Below are 17,434 nucleotides of genomic sequence, written 5' to 3' on the forward strand. Positions count from 1 at the left end.
CCTTAATGATATATTATAACATCTTTTTGAGTTTACCTCATTCCCTGACATGGATTTATCATAATTTATTTAACTAGTCTCCTTCTCATAGACATTTTACATTTACCAGTTCTGTCACTAATATAGTGATCATTGCACATAGCTCTTTGGGTACACCTATGGAATGATCTCTACAAATGGCAATGCTGGGTCAATGGATATGTATTTCAAAATTTTTGACATTGATTGCCAAATTTTAACTCTAAAGGCCATGTGTGAATAGAACCCATTTCTCCATACCAACACCATTGGTTACTGATTTTGGTAACTTTTTCCAGCCTAGTAAGTAAAGCATTTTATTTTATTGTTTCAATTTGCACATCTCCAATTAACATTAAGATTGAGGATCTTTTCATGTTAATTGCCCATGTGAATTGACTCTTCATATTCTTTCTGCATTTTTCAATTGAATTGCTTATATTTTCCTATAAATTTATAGAAGCTCTTTTTATGTATTGTTAAATCCTTGTTATTTTTAATCAACCTGTTGAAGCTCTACTGATCCCACATATGATTTGTTATCATTCATGTACCTTTCAGAATGGAAAATTTTTTTAACTTTTTATAAATTTTTTTTTTTTTGCTTTCGTGTCATGCTTTCCTTGTGCCAAAGTTATAAAGATATTTCCTATATTTTCTTTTAGTGCTTTCATTGCTTTAATGCTAGGTGAAAATATTTATTTATCCAGAAATTATTTTTGTCAGTATATATGTACCTGTGGTAGCTAGTCTCCAAGTTGGCCCTCAGTTATCCCTAAGTCCTGGTATTCACTCTCATGCAGTTCCCTTGTATAGGGTTCGCCCGTGTGACCAATAGCATATGGCAGAAGTGATGTGATGTCACTTCCATTATTAGGTTATTAAAAGATGGCTTCCTTCTTGGGCTCCTCCTCTCAAATCACTCAGTCTGGGGGAAGCCAACTATTATTCCATGAGGACATTCAGGCAGCCTAACTGAAAGCTCTGGCTAAACGTTAGCAGGGAACTGAGGTCTGCCAACAACCTAGTGAGTCAGCCTGGAAGCAGATCCTACAACCTTCAGATGACTGTAGCTCCAATCAACTGCTTGGCTGTAACCTCATGAGATGACCTGAGCCAGAACCACCCAGCTAAGCTGCTCCCAGATTCCTGACCCACAGAAATTGTGACATAATATATGTTTATGTTTTAAAGCTGCTAAATGTTGGGATAATTTGTTCCACAGCAATAGGTAACTAGTTTAACTACTTCTATAACTGGAACAGGCTTTATTAAACAACAACAACAGAAGAACTTGTCTTTCAGAGAAAGAGAGGGCTTTGGGTTTGAGGATTTGTTAAGTCCATGCTGTTTGAGCATTCCCCCCGTGCTCACTTAACCTGAAGTCACTATCTCAAGTTCTGTTTGGGAAAAATACTCTGCTGGAAAATGCTAAGTAGTTCATAATTGTTACAGTTATACATTAGAAAATAGCATAGGTATTGGTCCCTGAACATGGGACTTTCTAGTTCCATCTTTGTCACTTACTCTGAGAACTCGGACAACTTTGTGCTTTTCTGGGTCTCAGCCTTAAAAATCATGGAGAAAACAAAGTCAAGTATGTTCTAACATAGTGACTCTCACACTTTTTATTCATGTTTACCTAAAGTGCTGTGATACCTCTCTTACATATTGATATATAAAATTAAATATATTGCTTGAGCCCAGGAGTTTGAGCTTGCAGTGAGCTTTGAAGATGCCACTGCACTCTAGCCTAGGAAATAGAGCAAGAGGCTGTCTCAAAAAAAAAAAAAAAAGAAAGAAAGAAAAGAAATTTAAGTACAAAATGAGACATATAAAAGTCAACAAAATTCTTACTTGAATGTAATTTTCAATATTTTACCTTTAATCAATTTTTATCAATATATTAGAGCTGCAGATTTAACTTCATTTATGGATTGTGCCCACTGTGTCTCCTGGCAGTCAGCAATTGTCCAGTCAGCTGGCCAAATTTACTTTTCAATTAAAATTTTCATTTTTTTCAGTTCAAATAAACACAATATACATGCTGTGATGTGACTCACATTTAAATTCATAATTCTAATTTCTGATAGATGGAAGGGTAGATAGATAATAGAGACTTCTCATGAATCAGTGGCCTGGAAGAAATCAGGCCTCTCACTTCAGTTTGGAGCTTTTCTCCCCAGGGACTAGCCTATTAAGAGCAACACATTCTAGAATCGTCCCTTTGTTTAGTACCATATGTTTTTCATCCCTAGGGCAGTGTACCATATTGGGACGGATGAGTTATTACTTTCTTTTATAAAAGAGGAGAAGGGCAATTGTGAAAGGGAAGACTGGGAAGGAAAACAGCACCAGCATATGAAAGAGGGACATTATCAAGTAGGTCAATTTCGGAAAGAATATGTACGTCCCCCCAGGGCTGTGCTGTAAAGCTCTTTATTCTCTGACATTCAATCATCCTTGGCCACAGTTGTCCTGTCATTATTTCCTGTATAATGAAAACAACATTTTCACATATGGATGCTTTTTCAGAAAGATCTATTCAAATTGATATTTCTCTGTCTCTTGTTGGGACAGAAAACTTGATAGTGTTCTAACTATATGGCAAGAAAGCCATTTATCAAAAGGTTAGCATCTAAAAGATGGGAGGAATCCATCATGTTACAGATTTAGGTACGTGGTGAAGTCATAGGAAAAATATACGTATTTTTTCTTCCCGAAGACAAACAGGAAACTAGAAAACTATCTTTTGATACAGGATGATGCCCCAACAATTATAAAGTTTTTCTTATATTTACCTTAATGAGTTTATTGCTTACCAATGTCTCCTATTTTTGTTTGACTCTGATTCAGATAAAATGTTCTCTTTCTTTGAGGTTACTATCAGCAATAGGGCAGTACCTTAAGTTGTTCAAGAATTTTTGTAATAAAACTCTAAGTTTTCCCAAAAGGTCAGATGTTTTACATTGTTACTATTGAGAACAGAATAATTTAAAGAATAAAATCACTTAGTTACAAATGAAAATAAACAAACATCTATTTATATATATAAATCTTTCAACTCTCCTCTAAGTAGGGAGGAAATACTGCTGAGGAAAACATAAGGAATGTGGAACATATACTTACATGTCCAATTATTAATAATATAACCGCCTGGTATAATGCTATGTGCATGGATTTTGGGGTTCATTTCGACTTCACTATGAGGATAACTGAAATGTATTACTTAGGATGATGAAAGGAACAGAGTAGTTTTTATAGAGGACAAAATATAACCATCCAACATTTTGGATGGGGGAAAAACATAACACTGAAACGCCATCTGTGTAAGAAGTCGTGTACAATAAAGAAATAAAAGCTCTGAAGATATAAGCCCAGATTTTTAAAAAGCCATTTATTTTAAAAAACTGGTTTGTCAAATCACATACACGAGCAGATACACAACTACCAAAGTGGCCCTGTAATAGACACCAGTGGGGCGTTCACCACATAGTACCTGAAAAATACAGCTAAAAAAGAGGAGTCTGTTGAGTATTTAATTTCAGATTCCTACTTGACTCCTTGTTGAATGGCTTTAAGTTAGCATATCGTGAGTGAGAGGTAGAGTCCCAAGTATAATAGCTGATGCCTCAGGGCTCCATTTAAAAACAAAACAAAAACAAAAACCATTTCCCCCTCTGCAGAAGGGAAGCCTATCCTATTTTTTTTTTTCCTTTGTGAAAACAGAAGCCAAGTTTCTCTCCCCAAATGCTTCAGCATTCCCAATCAAGAAGTGTCGTGTGGTAACCTAAGTATTGTGCTTGGTGAGCCATTTAATTTTCTTCACCTTCCGATTCAGATTCTAGAAGAGCAGAAAGAAAAAAGTCAGGCATTTCCCCCCAGTTTCCTTTACACAAGGTAGAGAGTTTCTAGTCAACCCCTTCCCCCCTAAACACACAACCCCGCCATCACCCCAGGACTCTTTTACCCTGTGCACCCATTTATTATATATAGTTATATGTGAGGGCAGATAGCAAACTCTTGCTCCTTTTTGCTCTCAAGTGAAATTTGCCTTCCTAAAAACACAACATGCTTGTATATATCATTGGACAATATAACTTTTTTTCTTTTTTGGATGACCTAAGATAAACTTTTTATTCTTAGTTGGATTCACTTTCACCCATTATTATTCTTCCACCTTGTGTTCCCAGTTTAAATACCAATCAACCGGTGAAGGTGATATAAAAACCTATAGTGTCCCATAATGTGTGATGAAGCCAAATATATTTTTTTCATTTCACATCTGCTGATTATTTCTTCCTCGTTGTTCTCCATTAGGGTGGATAATTTAAGTTTTTTATTTTAAAACCATGTAGAAATTTTTATTGCCTTGATTTTAGAAAGGAGGGCTAAGATGTAGGCAAAATGATATGAAAGATACCTCAAGAACTTAAGACAGCAAGAAAAATCTTGCTAAGAAGTAAGTATTTTGAAGTATAATGAGAAAGTATTTGTGTAATGACCATCAAAGTTGTTAAATGGGATCGTACCTTCTTCTGCATTTTGTAACCACTCAACAAATTTCTTCATCTGGTCAAGAAAAACACTTTTGCCTTTAGCAACATGTGCTTCTTTATACCATTTCAATATTGCTTCTTCACTCAGAACATCAGCTGCAATTTCAAAGCAAAGATTTCAAGTTACTATACAAATGTCATGTTTTAAAACAACTTCATGTTTTATAGTTTAATACAAAGTAATCTTTTTTAATATTAAAACACTCTATGATAAAAGAAATCTATATCTGAAACTTATCAAAAGAAAGGAACCAAGCTCATTTCCATGTAGCACAATGCCATATTTTGACAGTGAGCTTAATAAAGGCTTTAGTGATGATGATGATCATGACATACATCATCAGGCATGACATAATGCAAGCCTACAGGGCACACTGCTGAAACTTGGAAATCTCTTACAGTGCCAATTTGCTGGTAGAAAGCAGTGTTACTTTATGATTTTGCCAATGAATCAGCAATTCCAGCATTTCAGATTAGTCTATGTCCTGCCAAGTTCAACCATATCTTGATCAAGAAGCAACCTCAAATGACTGGTCTTTTAAGGGGATTTTCTTTTTTAGGAGAAAATGGCAAAGGGAGGAAAATATAGACCAGTATACAATAATGATGGTAACAATCAGATATAAAGATGAGCTCCTGGGGTATGTCATGGAATTGATATATTCATAAGCCAAAGTTCTACACTTATTCCATCACTAAATACCTAATTTATTTTCCTAAAGCATAATATCCTAATTACAAAAGTAATGTTTTTCTACTACTACAGTTAGAGAAAAACAGAGACATACAGGTCCTACAGGTTTCTAGTAAAAAATGCTAACCATTATCTAAAAATCTAAATTCCACAAGTGTGCCTGGATACCCTCAAGTTACCATTGATTGAGAATATTTAAAGTTAAGAAAAGGAGAATAACAGCCTGTACACTATGCCAAGGTTCTAATGGGTTGTCTTTTAGGATTCTAGAGTGGGAAATGAGATAGTAAATAAAAAGCATTTATTATTATTCCCAATGTGTGTGTCTCATCCATTACAAATGCTGACAAATCCATGCAAGGTTGGATGTACAATGTATTTTCAGTTAAGATATACTTTTGACCTATGACAATGACAGAAATCATTTAACATTTTTTTCATTTAAAGTAGCACTGACCTTTTCATAACCAAAACATTAAGTTTTTTCCTATCCTTTTTAAGAAAATTAATAATTTTTGGAAAAGGCTCTTGAATTAAATTGAAGAAATTAAACTAACTACAAATGAACATGATTGGTTTTAGAAAATTTAAGTATTTTGTTTATTTTTATCATTAATACACTACATTTTGCAAAGGAAGGAAGACGTCTGGATTTATTGATTTATAAGCACTGGACACGAGAATTATAACCAGCAGTCTTATAGGACTGTTCTTATCTTCTAGCTTTTTAGCTCCTTCTGTTCTTAGCTCTCCACTCTCCACTCACGAAAGAAATTTCCACTAGCCATCAAAGTCCAATTTTCATAGAGGCGAGGAGCAGACAGATGTGGCCTGAGGAAGTGACCTGTTATTGTGCAAGACTGCCTTAAAGAGATTTTTCTAGAACATTAATAGGGATTTTAAAAATCCCTTTTATATAATTTATAAATTATCTTTAAGATGCTCACGACTTAGATCAGTAATTATCAAAGTGTTCTGATCATGCTTCCTTATCAGTAGGACAATTTTGAGTATGGACACCCAACATGTATATTTTTGAGTTTATAAATTATATGCATGTACTATTAAACTCTTCTTCTTCTTCTTAATGTTATGAAACAAATAGAATTAAAAAATGTGACAAACATATAAAGGAGAATACCATTTTTTTCTCCGCACCTTAATGAATTGAGGATGATACAAAGTACATGCCAGAAAGCTCATTTAGACTGCAGTTTAGTGATATTATTTGTCTGAGGCTTCCTTTTGACGGTCAAGAGCTCATTCCTGTGTTTTATTGCCCCACAGAGGCTAAAGGAGGCCATGCAACCGCTAAAATGCTTGTCAATGACAGTGCATGTGAAAAGGGTACTAAACGACAGGTAAAACCTATCAAATGCATTGTCCACTGAAAAGTTGCATTCTCCTAAGTTAGGTGACCTTTTTCTGTTGTCCTACCCCTTCTGACACCCTCTCTATGAGGTTTATTTTGGCAAATGACATGGTGACCATAATCCTTTGCTTTCTTCTATATCCAGAAACTTAGGAAGTCAGGGACTATTTTGTTCATCTCACTTCCAGCATTTAATGTAAGACCTGCCATATAGGATGCATTCAACACGTATATAATGAACAAATTTATTAACTTGATGAGAAAAATTAAATATTTCTCAATTTGTAGAGCTCTAGTTTAAAATTTGGGTGTTCATGAGGATCCAAGAGACAATACTGTAAAGGTAGTTTGAGAATTGTTAAGCTTTACATAATGTTAGTTATTTGGATAGTTAAGTCTAAAACTATGTCACTTGGAACTTAGGAAATTTTGGAATTTTTTATTAAGGATGTCACACAGGGACACAAGTCAAAAATAATTTACCCTAAGAATGCTGGGAATATATGCTGAGAAGGGCACTCACCTTTTTTTAGAACAAGAATTAAGAAACTCCTTTTAGAAAAATTTGCATGAGGGACAGAATTTAACCTAAAAAAATTCTGTAAACAAGAAAACCCATGATAGAGATAATAATAGTAACTGAGAAGGTAGTTTTATACTTTTTAGCAGAGTCTATGATACTTATCTTTAGGAAGGAAGAGAAATTATTTTAAAAAGTCAATAATGTGATGTCTGAAAGTTAGCAATGGATTTACTATTTCTTAGTGTCTCAGAAATGTAAAAATCTAGATTTTAATACAGAAATGCAAAATGACCAATCACCACTTTTTTCTTTGCTGAAAAGCATTATATATAGTTTACTCACTTTTATTCCAATTTATATAAAAGATTTAAAATTCTTTCAAAAATGACATTCAATTAAGTAATTAGGCTTACCAAAGGAGCAGGGGAATCGAATTTCTATGTTTTTGTTATCCTCAAGTTCTGGGAATGTTGAGGAAGGGGTGTGTACATACGTGTGTTGTGTGTATAAGAGAGAGAAAAATGAAAAAGGAACAAGGGTTTCCACTACATTTTTAAAAGCCTGCTTTAAAACAAAATGTTCCTTATAATAAAAAGAATCCACATCACTAGATAAAAGAAGCAGGTAAAACACTATTCAATGTTTGTAAAATATGTATATATACATGGAATCCACGATAAGTATATTCTTGAACATGTTATTTTAGTTTGTAAAACTAGTCGCTTCTCAAATGCCATACCCTTCAGGCCCTGGTATAACAGTCACAGCATCATCTGGAAGCTTGTTAAGATGCATATTCTCAGACTCAGCCCTGGACTTAATGAATCAGATCCCTGGGGTGTCTCTCTTCTAACAAGCTTTCCAGGTGATTCTTACCTATGCACACTAGAGTGGGGAAAGCAGTGCTTTAAACTCACTGTTGATCAAGCCTCTCTAGGCAGATAAAATACAGAACAAGAGCATCCAAATCCTTGTAGAAGCAAATCAAATACATGTCTCTGCTGCACAAGCGTTTGGTGGACAAAATAAGGTCAAAGTAAAAAACTGGCAAAAAAGAGATAACGTAAACATAGTAACTCTCTTAATAGGGGTGTGGAACAATCATTCTTCAGGGATTTCATGTTCTCAAGAGCAAACATGTAATTATTTCATCCAGGAAAACATACTGTAGGTATGATTTTGTGGAAAATTAGAAAATTACGTAGAAAATGATACTGAAAATATCTCAATATATATTTTAGGTTTCCATTTTTAAAAGTCTCCTGATTTCATTTCTAAAACCAACTAAACCAGAATAAAATTGAGGTTGACACTGACCCTTCCGGTGTTCCCGTGGGCCTGCTCATACTTGCCACAGACCTTACTAACTTTGTGTTACTAATATTTAGAAGCTGATTACCTATTTAGTGAATGGCCTAAGGAAGAGCTAATGCCTCTTTCTTTTTACTTCCTGTGCCCACTTCTTCTTGGGTTATTTTATAATTTCAGGTCACTCTCCCATGGCATTTGGGGCTGAAGAATAAGAAAAAAACCCCAAAAGTAGCCAGTTTTACTACCTGTCAGTAGTTGTTATAAAGAGTATAATGGAGAAAGATGTTGGCATTCATGGTTACAATGAGAAATCTGAAGAAAGATTTTAACAGTTCATATGCGATCCAAATGCCATTACCAATAGCAAATGGTTTGTTGATTCTTTTGTGAATCAAGTACAATAATAAAATGCAATCATCCTGTAGATGTGGCTCAAACAACTATGTCTCAGTTTAAAAGAAAATCTGGTAAGAAACACTGGTTGCCTTCAGCTGTTAAATGAGAAGGCAAATTGTGTTCAGGTAACGTTTATGAACAGTTTGCTTTCCTGTAGTGGAAAATGGTGACCACCCTCAAAGCAAATGTGGAACCTATCCGTAGGTTTTTCTACCAGTCTTACAAATGCAGCCAGCTGTGGCAAATGTGGACAGAATGGCTACTGGCTGGGTGGACCCTGCTTTTTCATTCTTGGCTGCTGGGTACCACATGTGGATTGGCAATATGGCCTACAGGTTTGGTTCTAATGGCTCACTTTGGGTATCATTTGGTGAGCCCTAATTTTAGAATGCTATTATCTCATGACCACATCCAAAAAGACCTAACTCAGATCTGGTCAGAGAAAACACCAATTAATGAATTAATGAATTTCAAATGGGAATTGGCAGCCGTCATATTCTCCTACTGATGTAATACTCGTTGTGGAATACCTTAGTGTTCTGAAAAAGTAAGATATCACCCAAACACCTGTGGGCAAAATGCATGCATTTGAAGAATATATATGGCCAATTAAAATTCATTCTGAAATGCTATTAAACATTGTAAAAATAGTTATTAATATTATAAAATTTTTATATTCCAAATTTCCAAGTTATCATTCAAAACAGACATTTAAGAACACATCAAAGGGAAAATAAACATTTGGCTGGCATTAATTTACACTTTTTAATATTTTATGATTATTATGCCATTATTAATAAAATAATGTTTAAAATAAGCATTTTCTAATGTTCAAAATGTATCATTTTCTTAAATGCTCCTTTATCTCCCTCATAAAACTATATAAGTCCAGACAAAAAATAGTCCAAGATCATTTTTATATGCTGTGGGTATAAAGATTGAGATCAGTTAAAACCTTTAGCATTCATTTTTTAGTGCCAGTTGTCATGGCAACCTGATCCTTATAAATACAATGAAAAGACAGTAACTGTGAAAACCTAAAAATAGCCATTTCCTTGGGAAATAGGAAAATGGCTGGGCCAAATAACTAAAATACAAAGTAAAAAGGTCTAATTATGTCAGTAATTTTAAAGTTGGCTTTATGGCGCCTAAAAGGATCTGAACATAATATGTACAGCATTTTGATAATCATTGTTATTAGAGCTAATCCTTACTATTCAAAAACAGACTCGATTTTATATAATCACATTTTTTCACCATCCCCAAGAAACAATAACCAGTTCACCACCAGTCTTCTGGCAACTTCCACCAGTAAGAAGTGCCCAGGGGCCTAATTTGGATGTTCCTGAGGCGATGCATACACATGTGGCGGTGTGCCTTCTCTCGCTACATAATACGGTTTTCTCACTAAAACTTACACAAATTAGCATCTTGCTGTTCCCCGTGCCAAACAAGGACCCCAAGACCTCCTCTGCCTCATGCCCTGCTCTGCCCCTTGAAGAGTGTCGATAAAACACAGAAACAGAGTGGCGGAACCGCATGGATGGATACCTTTATAAAAGAGAACCACGATCTTCTGAAAGGCTTTCATGAAGTGGATGTTGTCGTAACAGTATTCCTGAACCTTCTGGAGGAGGATCAGCTCGGACTGGCCTTGGGAGCTGAACACCGCCAGCAGGGGCGCGTATTGCTGCAACAGAAGTGGAGAGAAAAAACCGTTACTTGCGTGGGAGGCACAGAGCTGACGCTGCTGGAATCATCATCATAATCCAGAGGTTTGCTTAGAAAACATTCACTTGTAGGATTAATATCTTATATGGTGCCCAATCAAAATGAATGCTTTTTATCCCAGCATCTTATCAGATTTTCCCCGCTGTATCTACTAAAAGAAGAGACCAAATATGAGAATCTGCCTCTATTAATGATAACTGCTGTGTCTACTCTGTCTGATGGAAATTGTGAAAATGAGGTCATATCCTCACACAATATCCGTTGTATCAATGGAGTGTGGCTCTGCCATTGGAAGAGTGGGGTCTCCTTCTCCAGATGTCCCAGACTCCTCACAGGTCAACTGTACCGCTTTGTTCCTGTTGTTCCCTTTACCCCAAATGTCCATGGCTTTCAGTCCCTGATGGATAGCCACTGTTTTCTCTACCTCCCACTCAATTCAGCACTTATCTCTACCAACGAGACTTCCTTGATCAAATTAACACAAACAGTTTAATCACTGCTATGTTCTCCCGAACATTGAAATTCATCTCTAACTTATATTCTACCCAGTTTATATCCCCCTTTGACTTCCCGACTCAAGTGCAAATTCTGAAGGCAGCATCTAAGTCTACCACTTGTCTTAACATTGTTTAACAGGGAGAAGACAATTAATAAAAGCAAAACCACATGTATTGAGGCACAAAAAAATATAGTTTACACAATCAGCTGATTTCTTCCACCACTCAGATACTTCTCAAATTCTAACGTGGCTCACTTAAACAAAAATATTTGATAAGAGTTTTTGTCATATAGAACAGAAAGAAAGCCAAGAGTTAGACTGTATTTCTTTTTAAGACTGTAGGCGATGATTCTGTAGATTTTCTAATATTGTTTTAAATAAGAACTTACCCTTAGATATTTCATAGGCTCTTACATCTGAAACTTTTCAGGCAGTGGCAAGTTTGAAAAGAAAAAATTATCAAGTATGTGTTTAGTCTGAGTCGGGGGGAAATGCAGTTGGAACCCTTCTGTCATACTCTTCAGAGCTGCAGCCGGCCTGCAGCTGGGACAGTTCCTTGCTGAGACCCTTTACCTTCAGGTGCTTGAGAGCCTGCTCTGCAACGAGTTCTTCCTTCTTGTTCCATTCAACGGCATTCATTATACAGGTCCACAGAAGTCCAATAACTGCTGTTTCTGGAAGATCGTTCCTCTTCATTTCTTCTTTGACATAAAGCACCACCTACATTTCATGGAAAAGGTATCAGAAAGGACGAGGCAGATGGAAAGATTCCCCCTCACTGCCTGGTCAGTAGAAGGTTCAGGGCAGATAAGAAATAGTCTGCTCAGCTCCCTCTTTCCTGGTATGTATACTCAGATTAGAAGAGGGAGGGAAAATATAATAATTTGTTCTCAAAGCAGATTTATTTTTAGTCCAAAAATTAATAGGCTTAGCTTTGGCCAGGAGCTGCTGGATAGCATGGAATAAGAGAATCTTTGTTTCTTGGGAGTTATGCTTCTTTTAATTTTTTTTTTTTTTTTTTGGAGACAAAGTCTTACTCTGTTGCCCCAGCTAGAGTACAGTGGTATCATCATAGCTCACAGTAACCTCAAACTCCTGGGATCAAGCGATCCTCCTGCCTCAGACTCCTGAGTAGCTGGGACCATACCCACCTAATTTTTCTCTTTTTTATACAGACAGGGTCTCACTCTTGTTCAGGCTGGTCTCGAACTCCTGAGCCCAGCTGATTCTCCCACCTCAGCCTCCCAGCGTGCCAGGATTACAGGTGTGAGCCACCGCGCTCAGCCAAGTTATTTTCTTATATAGTGGAACGCCTTTGGGTCTAGTACAGTAGGGATACCTGAGCCAGTCTGACTTAATTGGGATTTGAAGAAGGGAAAATAGAGCTGTGAATTTTTACTTTCATCCCTCAACTTAGAAACCTCTTTATGGGTTTGTATAAGTCCATTCTCCACAATTTATTCTTCAGTTATTACTTCTGATGACCCTCATGATCCAGCTCAGTGAAAAGTGAGTTTGTAAATAAACTGTTCAGTGCAAAAGGCAAGTTTTTAATTTGATACATATCAATTCAGCAATGCCTGGCCAATTATTATCCCCTTAGAATTATGTGTAAATGTGCAAATTTATTCTTAGCCCTGATAGTATGGAATATAGGTCTGCCAAACTTAACATATTTTATATCAAGTTTATTTAAGAATGCTTTTTCCTTTTAAAATAAAATCACAAATAGAGGTTAGGGCCTCAGAAGTGATTAAAAACCATAATATATTTCAAGTATACTACTTCGTGAGTAATAGTACAACTTTTTTTTCTTTTTGCTTTTTAGTGAAAACATGTTGCTTTCTTCCCTTGTGGCCTGCATTGCAGAAATGTCCACAGGGGGTTGAGTAGCTTTTGAGAGTGGAAGGAGCTAGGAAGTCGCTCCTAAGCTGGCTGGAGGAAGCTGCAAAGAAGGGGACATCCCTGCGTCTCAAAGTACCACAGTGGTTTTTGTTTTGCTTTTTTTCCCATGGAAAATCATATATAAGTTCTTACTTGGAGAAATAGCATTGACTATATTGCTAACTTTAATGACATGAGACTTAAGAATGTGTGTTGCTCCAACATCTCCATCTGCTGGATAGTGTGAGACTAGAATTCTCCAGCCTTCAGCCATGTGAGGTGCCTTGCAGGGCTTTAGAGTGTGGCAGAAGGTGGTGAGGGTCAGGGCTTTGAGATCAAGTGGGAAAAGGAAAGGACTCTCTTCAATTTAATTTTTAGAGTGTCATGGAAAAAGTTTTTTTTTTTTAAGTTCAAATAGGAAGTTTTCTCCAGGCACATTAAAAACAAACAAATAAACAAAAAAAGATACAGTCATAGCTTTATGGATAATAATAGCATTGGTTACCAACTCTTTTTGTTACCAGGGGCCGGTTTCATGGAAGACAATTTTTCCATAGACCAGAAGGGAGCCGAGGGGGAGTTGGTTTCAGGATAATTCAGAAGCATTACATTTACTGTGCAATCAAACCTCTCTGCTAATGATAATCTGTATTTGCAGCCACTCCCTAGTGCTAGCATTATTGTCTCAGCTCCACCTCAGATCATCAGGCACTAGATTCTGTAAGGAGCGCACAATCTAGATCCCTCACATGTGCAGTTTACAGTAGGGTTTGAGCTCCTATGAGAATCTAATGCCATGCTGATCTGACAGGAGGCGGAACTTATGTGGTGATGCGAGCAATGGGGAGTGGCTGTTAATACAGATGAAGCTTCGCTGGCTCACCTAATCCTAACCTCCTGCCGTGTGACCCAGTTCCACAGGCCACGGACCAGTACCAGTCTGCAGCCCAGGGTTTGGGGACCGCAGAATTATAGCATGTGTACGCAAACTATGTATATACATGGTTATTACGAATGTAGTTTTTACGTTATGCGGATATACAGCTATTGTGAGTGTGAATAGGCTCAAACAACCCACTGATCCAACTGGTCTCTTCCCATGATATGAATTCAAACTTTTGTTTTTCAAATAAAAAGCCTACATATTCATACATAATAATGCACAAAAATCCAGTGTAGATTCCAAACACCAACCAAATGCTTACACAGTTTAGATAACCTGCAACTAAATTAAAAGCACCATATTATGATACTCTATTATACTGATAGTGGATGGTCAAATCTATTTGACAGATGAAATATTTTGATAATTCGAGCAGCCTGACAGAATAATTCATTTGTGTGGAAATAATCATTAATTTCTGGAACATCCTAGAGTGTGATAAAATACAGGATTCTGAATCAATACTTTGAAACTGAATTAATTTAAATGGTAGGAACAAATGCACAAAGTGTATAGCAATACACATAAGGCTGTCTCCTCGAGAGGCTAAGCTTGTGCTACACAGTCTACATAATTCCTCTCATCCGTGTATTTTGCAGTGATGTCTGGTGGTCAGCTCCTACCTCCTTGATCGGGCATTCCTGAGAAAGACGCTCTTGGAGCTCCTTCTGCAGTTCCTTCCTGGTACCCAGGGACTGCTGGACTCGGAGGAAGTCAGAAAGCTCCTTCAGACCCGCGTCAGTGAAGTATTTAGCAAAATGATCCACACTCTGTCTGTTAACTGGAAAGAGTTCCTGAAGGAAAAAGGAAAAAAGGCGGTTATACAACTACAGCAAGCTATTCAAATATCAGCAGGCATAAAGAGCAAAATCTTCATTTCACTTAGAATATTTCTTTTGGAAGAAAAGAAGAAGGACTGATTTTCAAAACCATAAATCTCTGGCATATTTATTGAGTCAAACACCTTCTAAAATCAGGCAGTTTTGCAAAGACAGTTTGAAAAATACTAAGCAGCTTAGATAAACTAGATCCAATCATTTTGAACCATCATTTCATTTTTCATTTACTTTAATCAAGTATAGCATGTGTAAATACAGAATTAAATGCAAATAAAATAACTTCAAATATGTTTGGATCGCTTTAAACTGAGAAGAAAAAACCCGAAACGATTAGATAACCACACTGTTTATCTATTCATAGATTAATGGGTTATCTTGGGAGGGGAATTGGTGGCTTCATAAGACAAGGAAGAGATTGAGATAGCACACCCAGTCCCCTTGTCAGGTGATCACCAGAGCCTCCTTGGGACTCTGTAGAGGCCCCACCAGCAAGAAGGCTCCCACCAGATACAGACCCTCAACCTTGGACTTCTCAGCCTCCATAACTGTGAGAAATAAAGTCCTTTTCTTTATCCATGACTCGGTTTCAGGTATTCTGTGATAAGCAATAGAAACGGACTAAGACACCCACCCTACCAACTCTTTTCTTTATTACATAATTCGGGTGGAAATTAAAAAAAAGAGACTACACTGTAGCTGCTCTCATATTTTCACCTCATTTCCATATTACCCCATACAGCTTGGCGGAGTCTCAGTAACACTTAGTCATGATCTAATCCTGTGTGAATTCAACACCCAACTATGAAATGAAGACAATTTTCAAAGTTCTCACATTTTTCAGATTGCTGCAGAGTCTAAAAAAATAGATCCTAACTTTCTGCATTGGTTAGATTTGCATGTAGGTGGCCAATGGCTATGTGATTGCAGTAGAAGTCTCAGTAGAAGGATCTGTAATGGGTTTGCCACCATAGATCGGAACAACAGCCTATGTCAGGACTCATATTTCAGTGTTCTCCGTATTATCATCCTATAAATCCCCTGTTGAGTCATATGTTTTAAAATGTCAGAACAGAGTTGATGGTAGCAGCTATCAAACATGCATTCATCTTAAAGCAAACATTTCATACTACACTAAAATTGCATCATTGACATTTCTGCTGTCATTCAAGATCTACCAAACTTGTGGGATAGGGAACTAATTCAATTTTATTGAGTTTTTCCCTATGAATCAAGATGTGCTGGCACTTTCCTCACACTAATTGTGCAAAGTAGAAACTTTTCTAGATAATAAACTAAGTTCCAACAAGGTTAAGTAGCCTAACCCACTTTATGCAGTCAGAAATATTTAAGAACAAGCTGTGTGGCCCCAAAGTCAATACTTATGCCATTACTTTGTGCTGGCACTCGATATTCTATTTAGGAAGAATATGATTGCAAAGTTTGACTTAAAGTTATGTTCAGAGCAATATGCCATCAAATATATTACCAGTAGTTCATGTATGAACTATATCCAAAGTCCTAATGAATGGTATGTAATATGTTGATTATTATTCAGGTTAAAATGAGGTGAAGCCAGTCTAAATCATACCATGTCACTCTCTGGCTTGGAACATGGTTTGTATTTGTTAGAGAAACCCTACCCTGGTACAAATCTCCATCATCATAGCCCCAGAATAAGGTCTCCCTGCTTTTGTCCTTGCTCCTGGGTCCATTCCGAGAGCAACAGCTAGAGTGATGCTGTTGAGACTTAAAATTATACTATAGGCACAATTCTGCAGAGAATTTTTCCAAACCTTTCCATCTCAGTCGGAATAAATGCCAAAATCCTGATCCCCTCCACACTCTAGCTCTTACCCACTCTCTCCTTGCTGTCCCCAACATGCCATGCCTCAAGACCTTTGCATTTTCTGTTCCCTTTGCCTGGAATACTTTTCCTTGAGATACCTCTATGGCTCACTCCCTCACCTCCCTCAGGTCTCTACACAAATGTCACCTTATCCCAGAGGACTTCCCTGACCACTGAAAATTGCATCCCACATTCTGATGCTCCTTAGCTCTTCCCTACTTGATTTTTTTCTCCATAACACTTTTTACCTTTATTATAATACATGTTTTACTTATTTAGTTTTTTGCCCACTCCCCTTCAATAGAATGTGGGCCCCAGAAAGGAAAGGGTCTGTTAGTTCGGTTCCTTTCAATATCCCCAGCTCCTGCAAAAGTATCCGGCAAATAATACAGCCAATAAATATTTATTTAACAAATAAAGGAAGAAAGCAATGTCTTCAATTTCTTAATCACTCTTCCCTTTTCCAGTAATAAGGGTTGGTTTTTCCCATCCTCTCTCTTCTTTGAATTACTATACATTTTTCTTTCTTCTGTATTATAGTAGTGGGTGATCACTGAAGTCCAAAAATATGCTATTTTTCTGAAATGGAATAGCTCAGAGTTAAAGAGAATTTTGTTGGGTGTGTTCATGAAACAAAATTTGTTCCTTGAGAGTGGAACTGACCCTCTGCTTCCTCATTCACTTGTTGAATAAACAAATGGCAGGCAGGCACAATACAATAGAAAACTACCCTGCCCTTCCCCAGCTTATGGTGTTTGTGGCAGAGACCACCACTTATGCTCCTCATTCCCAAAATATATATAAACATATAATCTAGCA

The 17,434-nt window shown here is 36.8% G+C and overlaps 1 protein-coding gene across 3 annotated transcripts in view; it reads right to left on the reverse strand.

Moving 5' to 3' along the window:
* Nucleotides 1–3,400: 3,400 nt before the first annotated feature.
* BZW2 (basic leucine zipper and W2 domains 2) overlaps nucleotides 3,401–17,434 on the reverse strand; it is a 58,018-nt gene continuing 43,984 nt past the window's right edge. For all 3 annotated transcript variants that reach the window (XM_069461518.1, XM_069461520.1, XM_069461519.1), the window contains 5 exons: nucleotides 14,554–14,724; nucleotides 11,677–11,823; nucleotides 10,425–10,563; nucleotides 4,551–4,673; nucleotides 3,401–3,862 (listed from right to left, as the gene is read on the reverse strand). In XM_069461518.1, the coding sequence (XP_069317619.1) occupies nucleotides 3,834–3,862; nucleotides 4,551–4,673; nucleotides 10,425–10,563; nucleotides 11,677–11,823; nucleotides 14,554–14,724 (609 nt within the window). In that variant the 3' untranslated portion in view covers nucleotides 3,401–3,833. The remainder of the gene's footprint in view (nucleotides 3,863–4,550; nucleotides 4,674–10,424; nucleotides 10,564–11,676; nucleotides 11,824–14,553; nucleotides 14,725–17,434) is intronic.

Source organism: Eulemur rufifrons, chromosome 29 (assembly GCF_041146395.1).
Source record: "Eulemur rufifrons isolate Redbay chromosome 29, OSU_ERuf_1, whole genome shotgun sequence".
Lineage (NCBI taxonomy): Eukaryota > Metazoa > Chordata > Mammalia > Primates > Lemuridae > Eulemur > Eulemur rufifrons.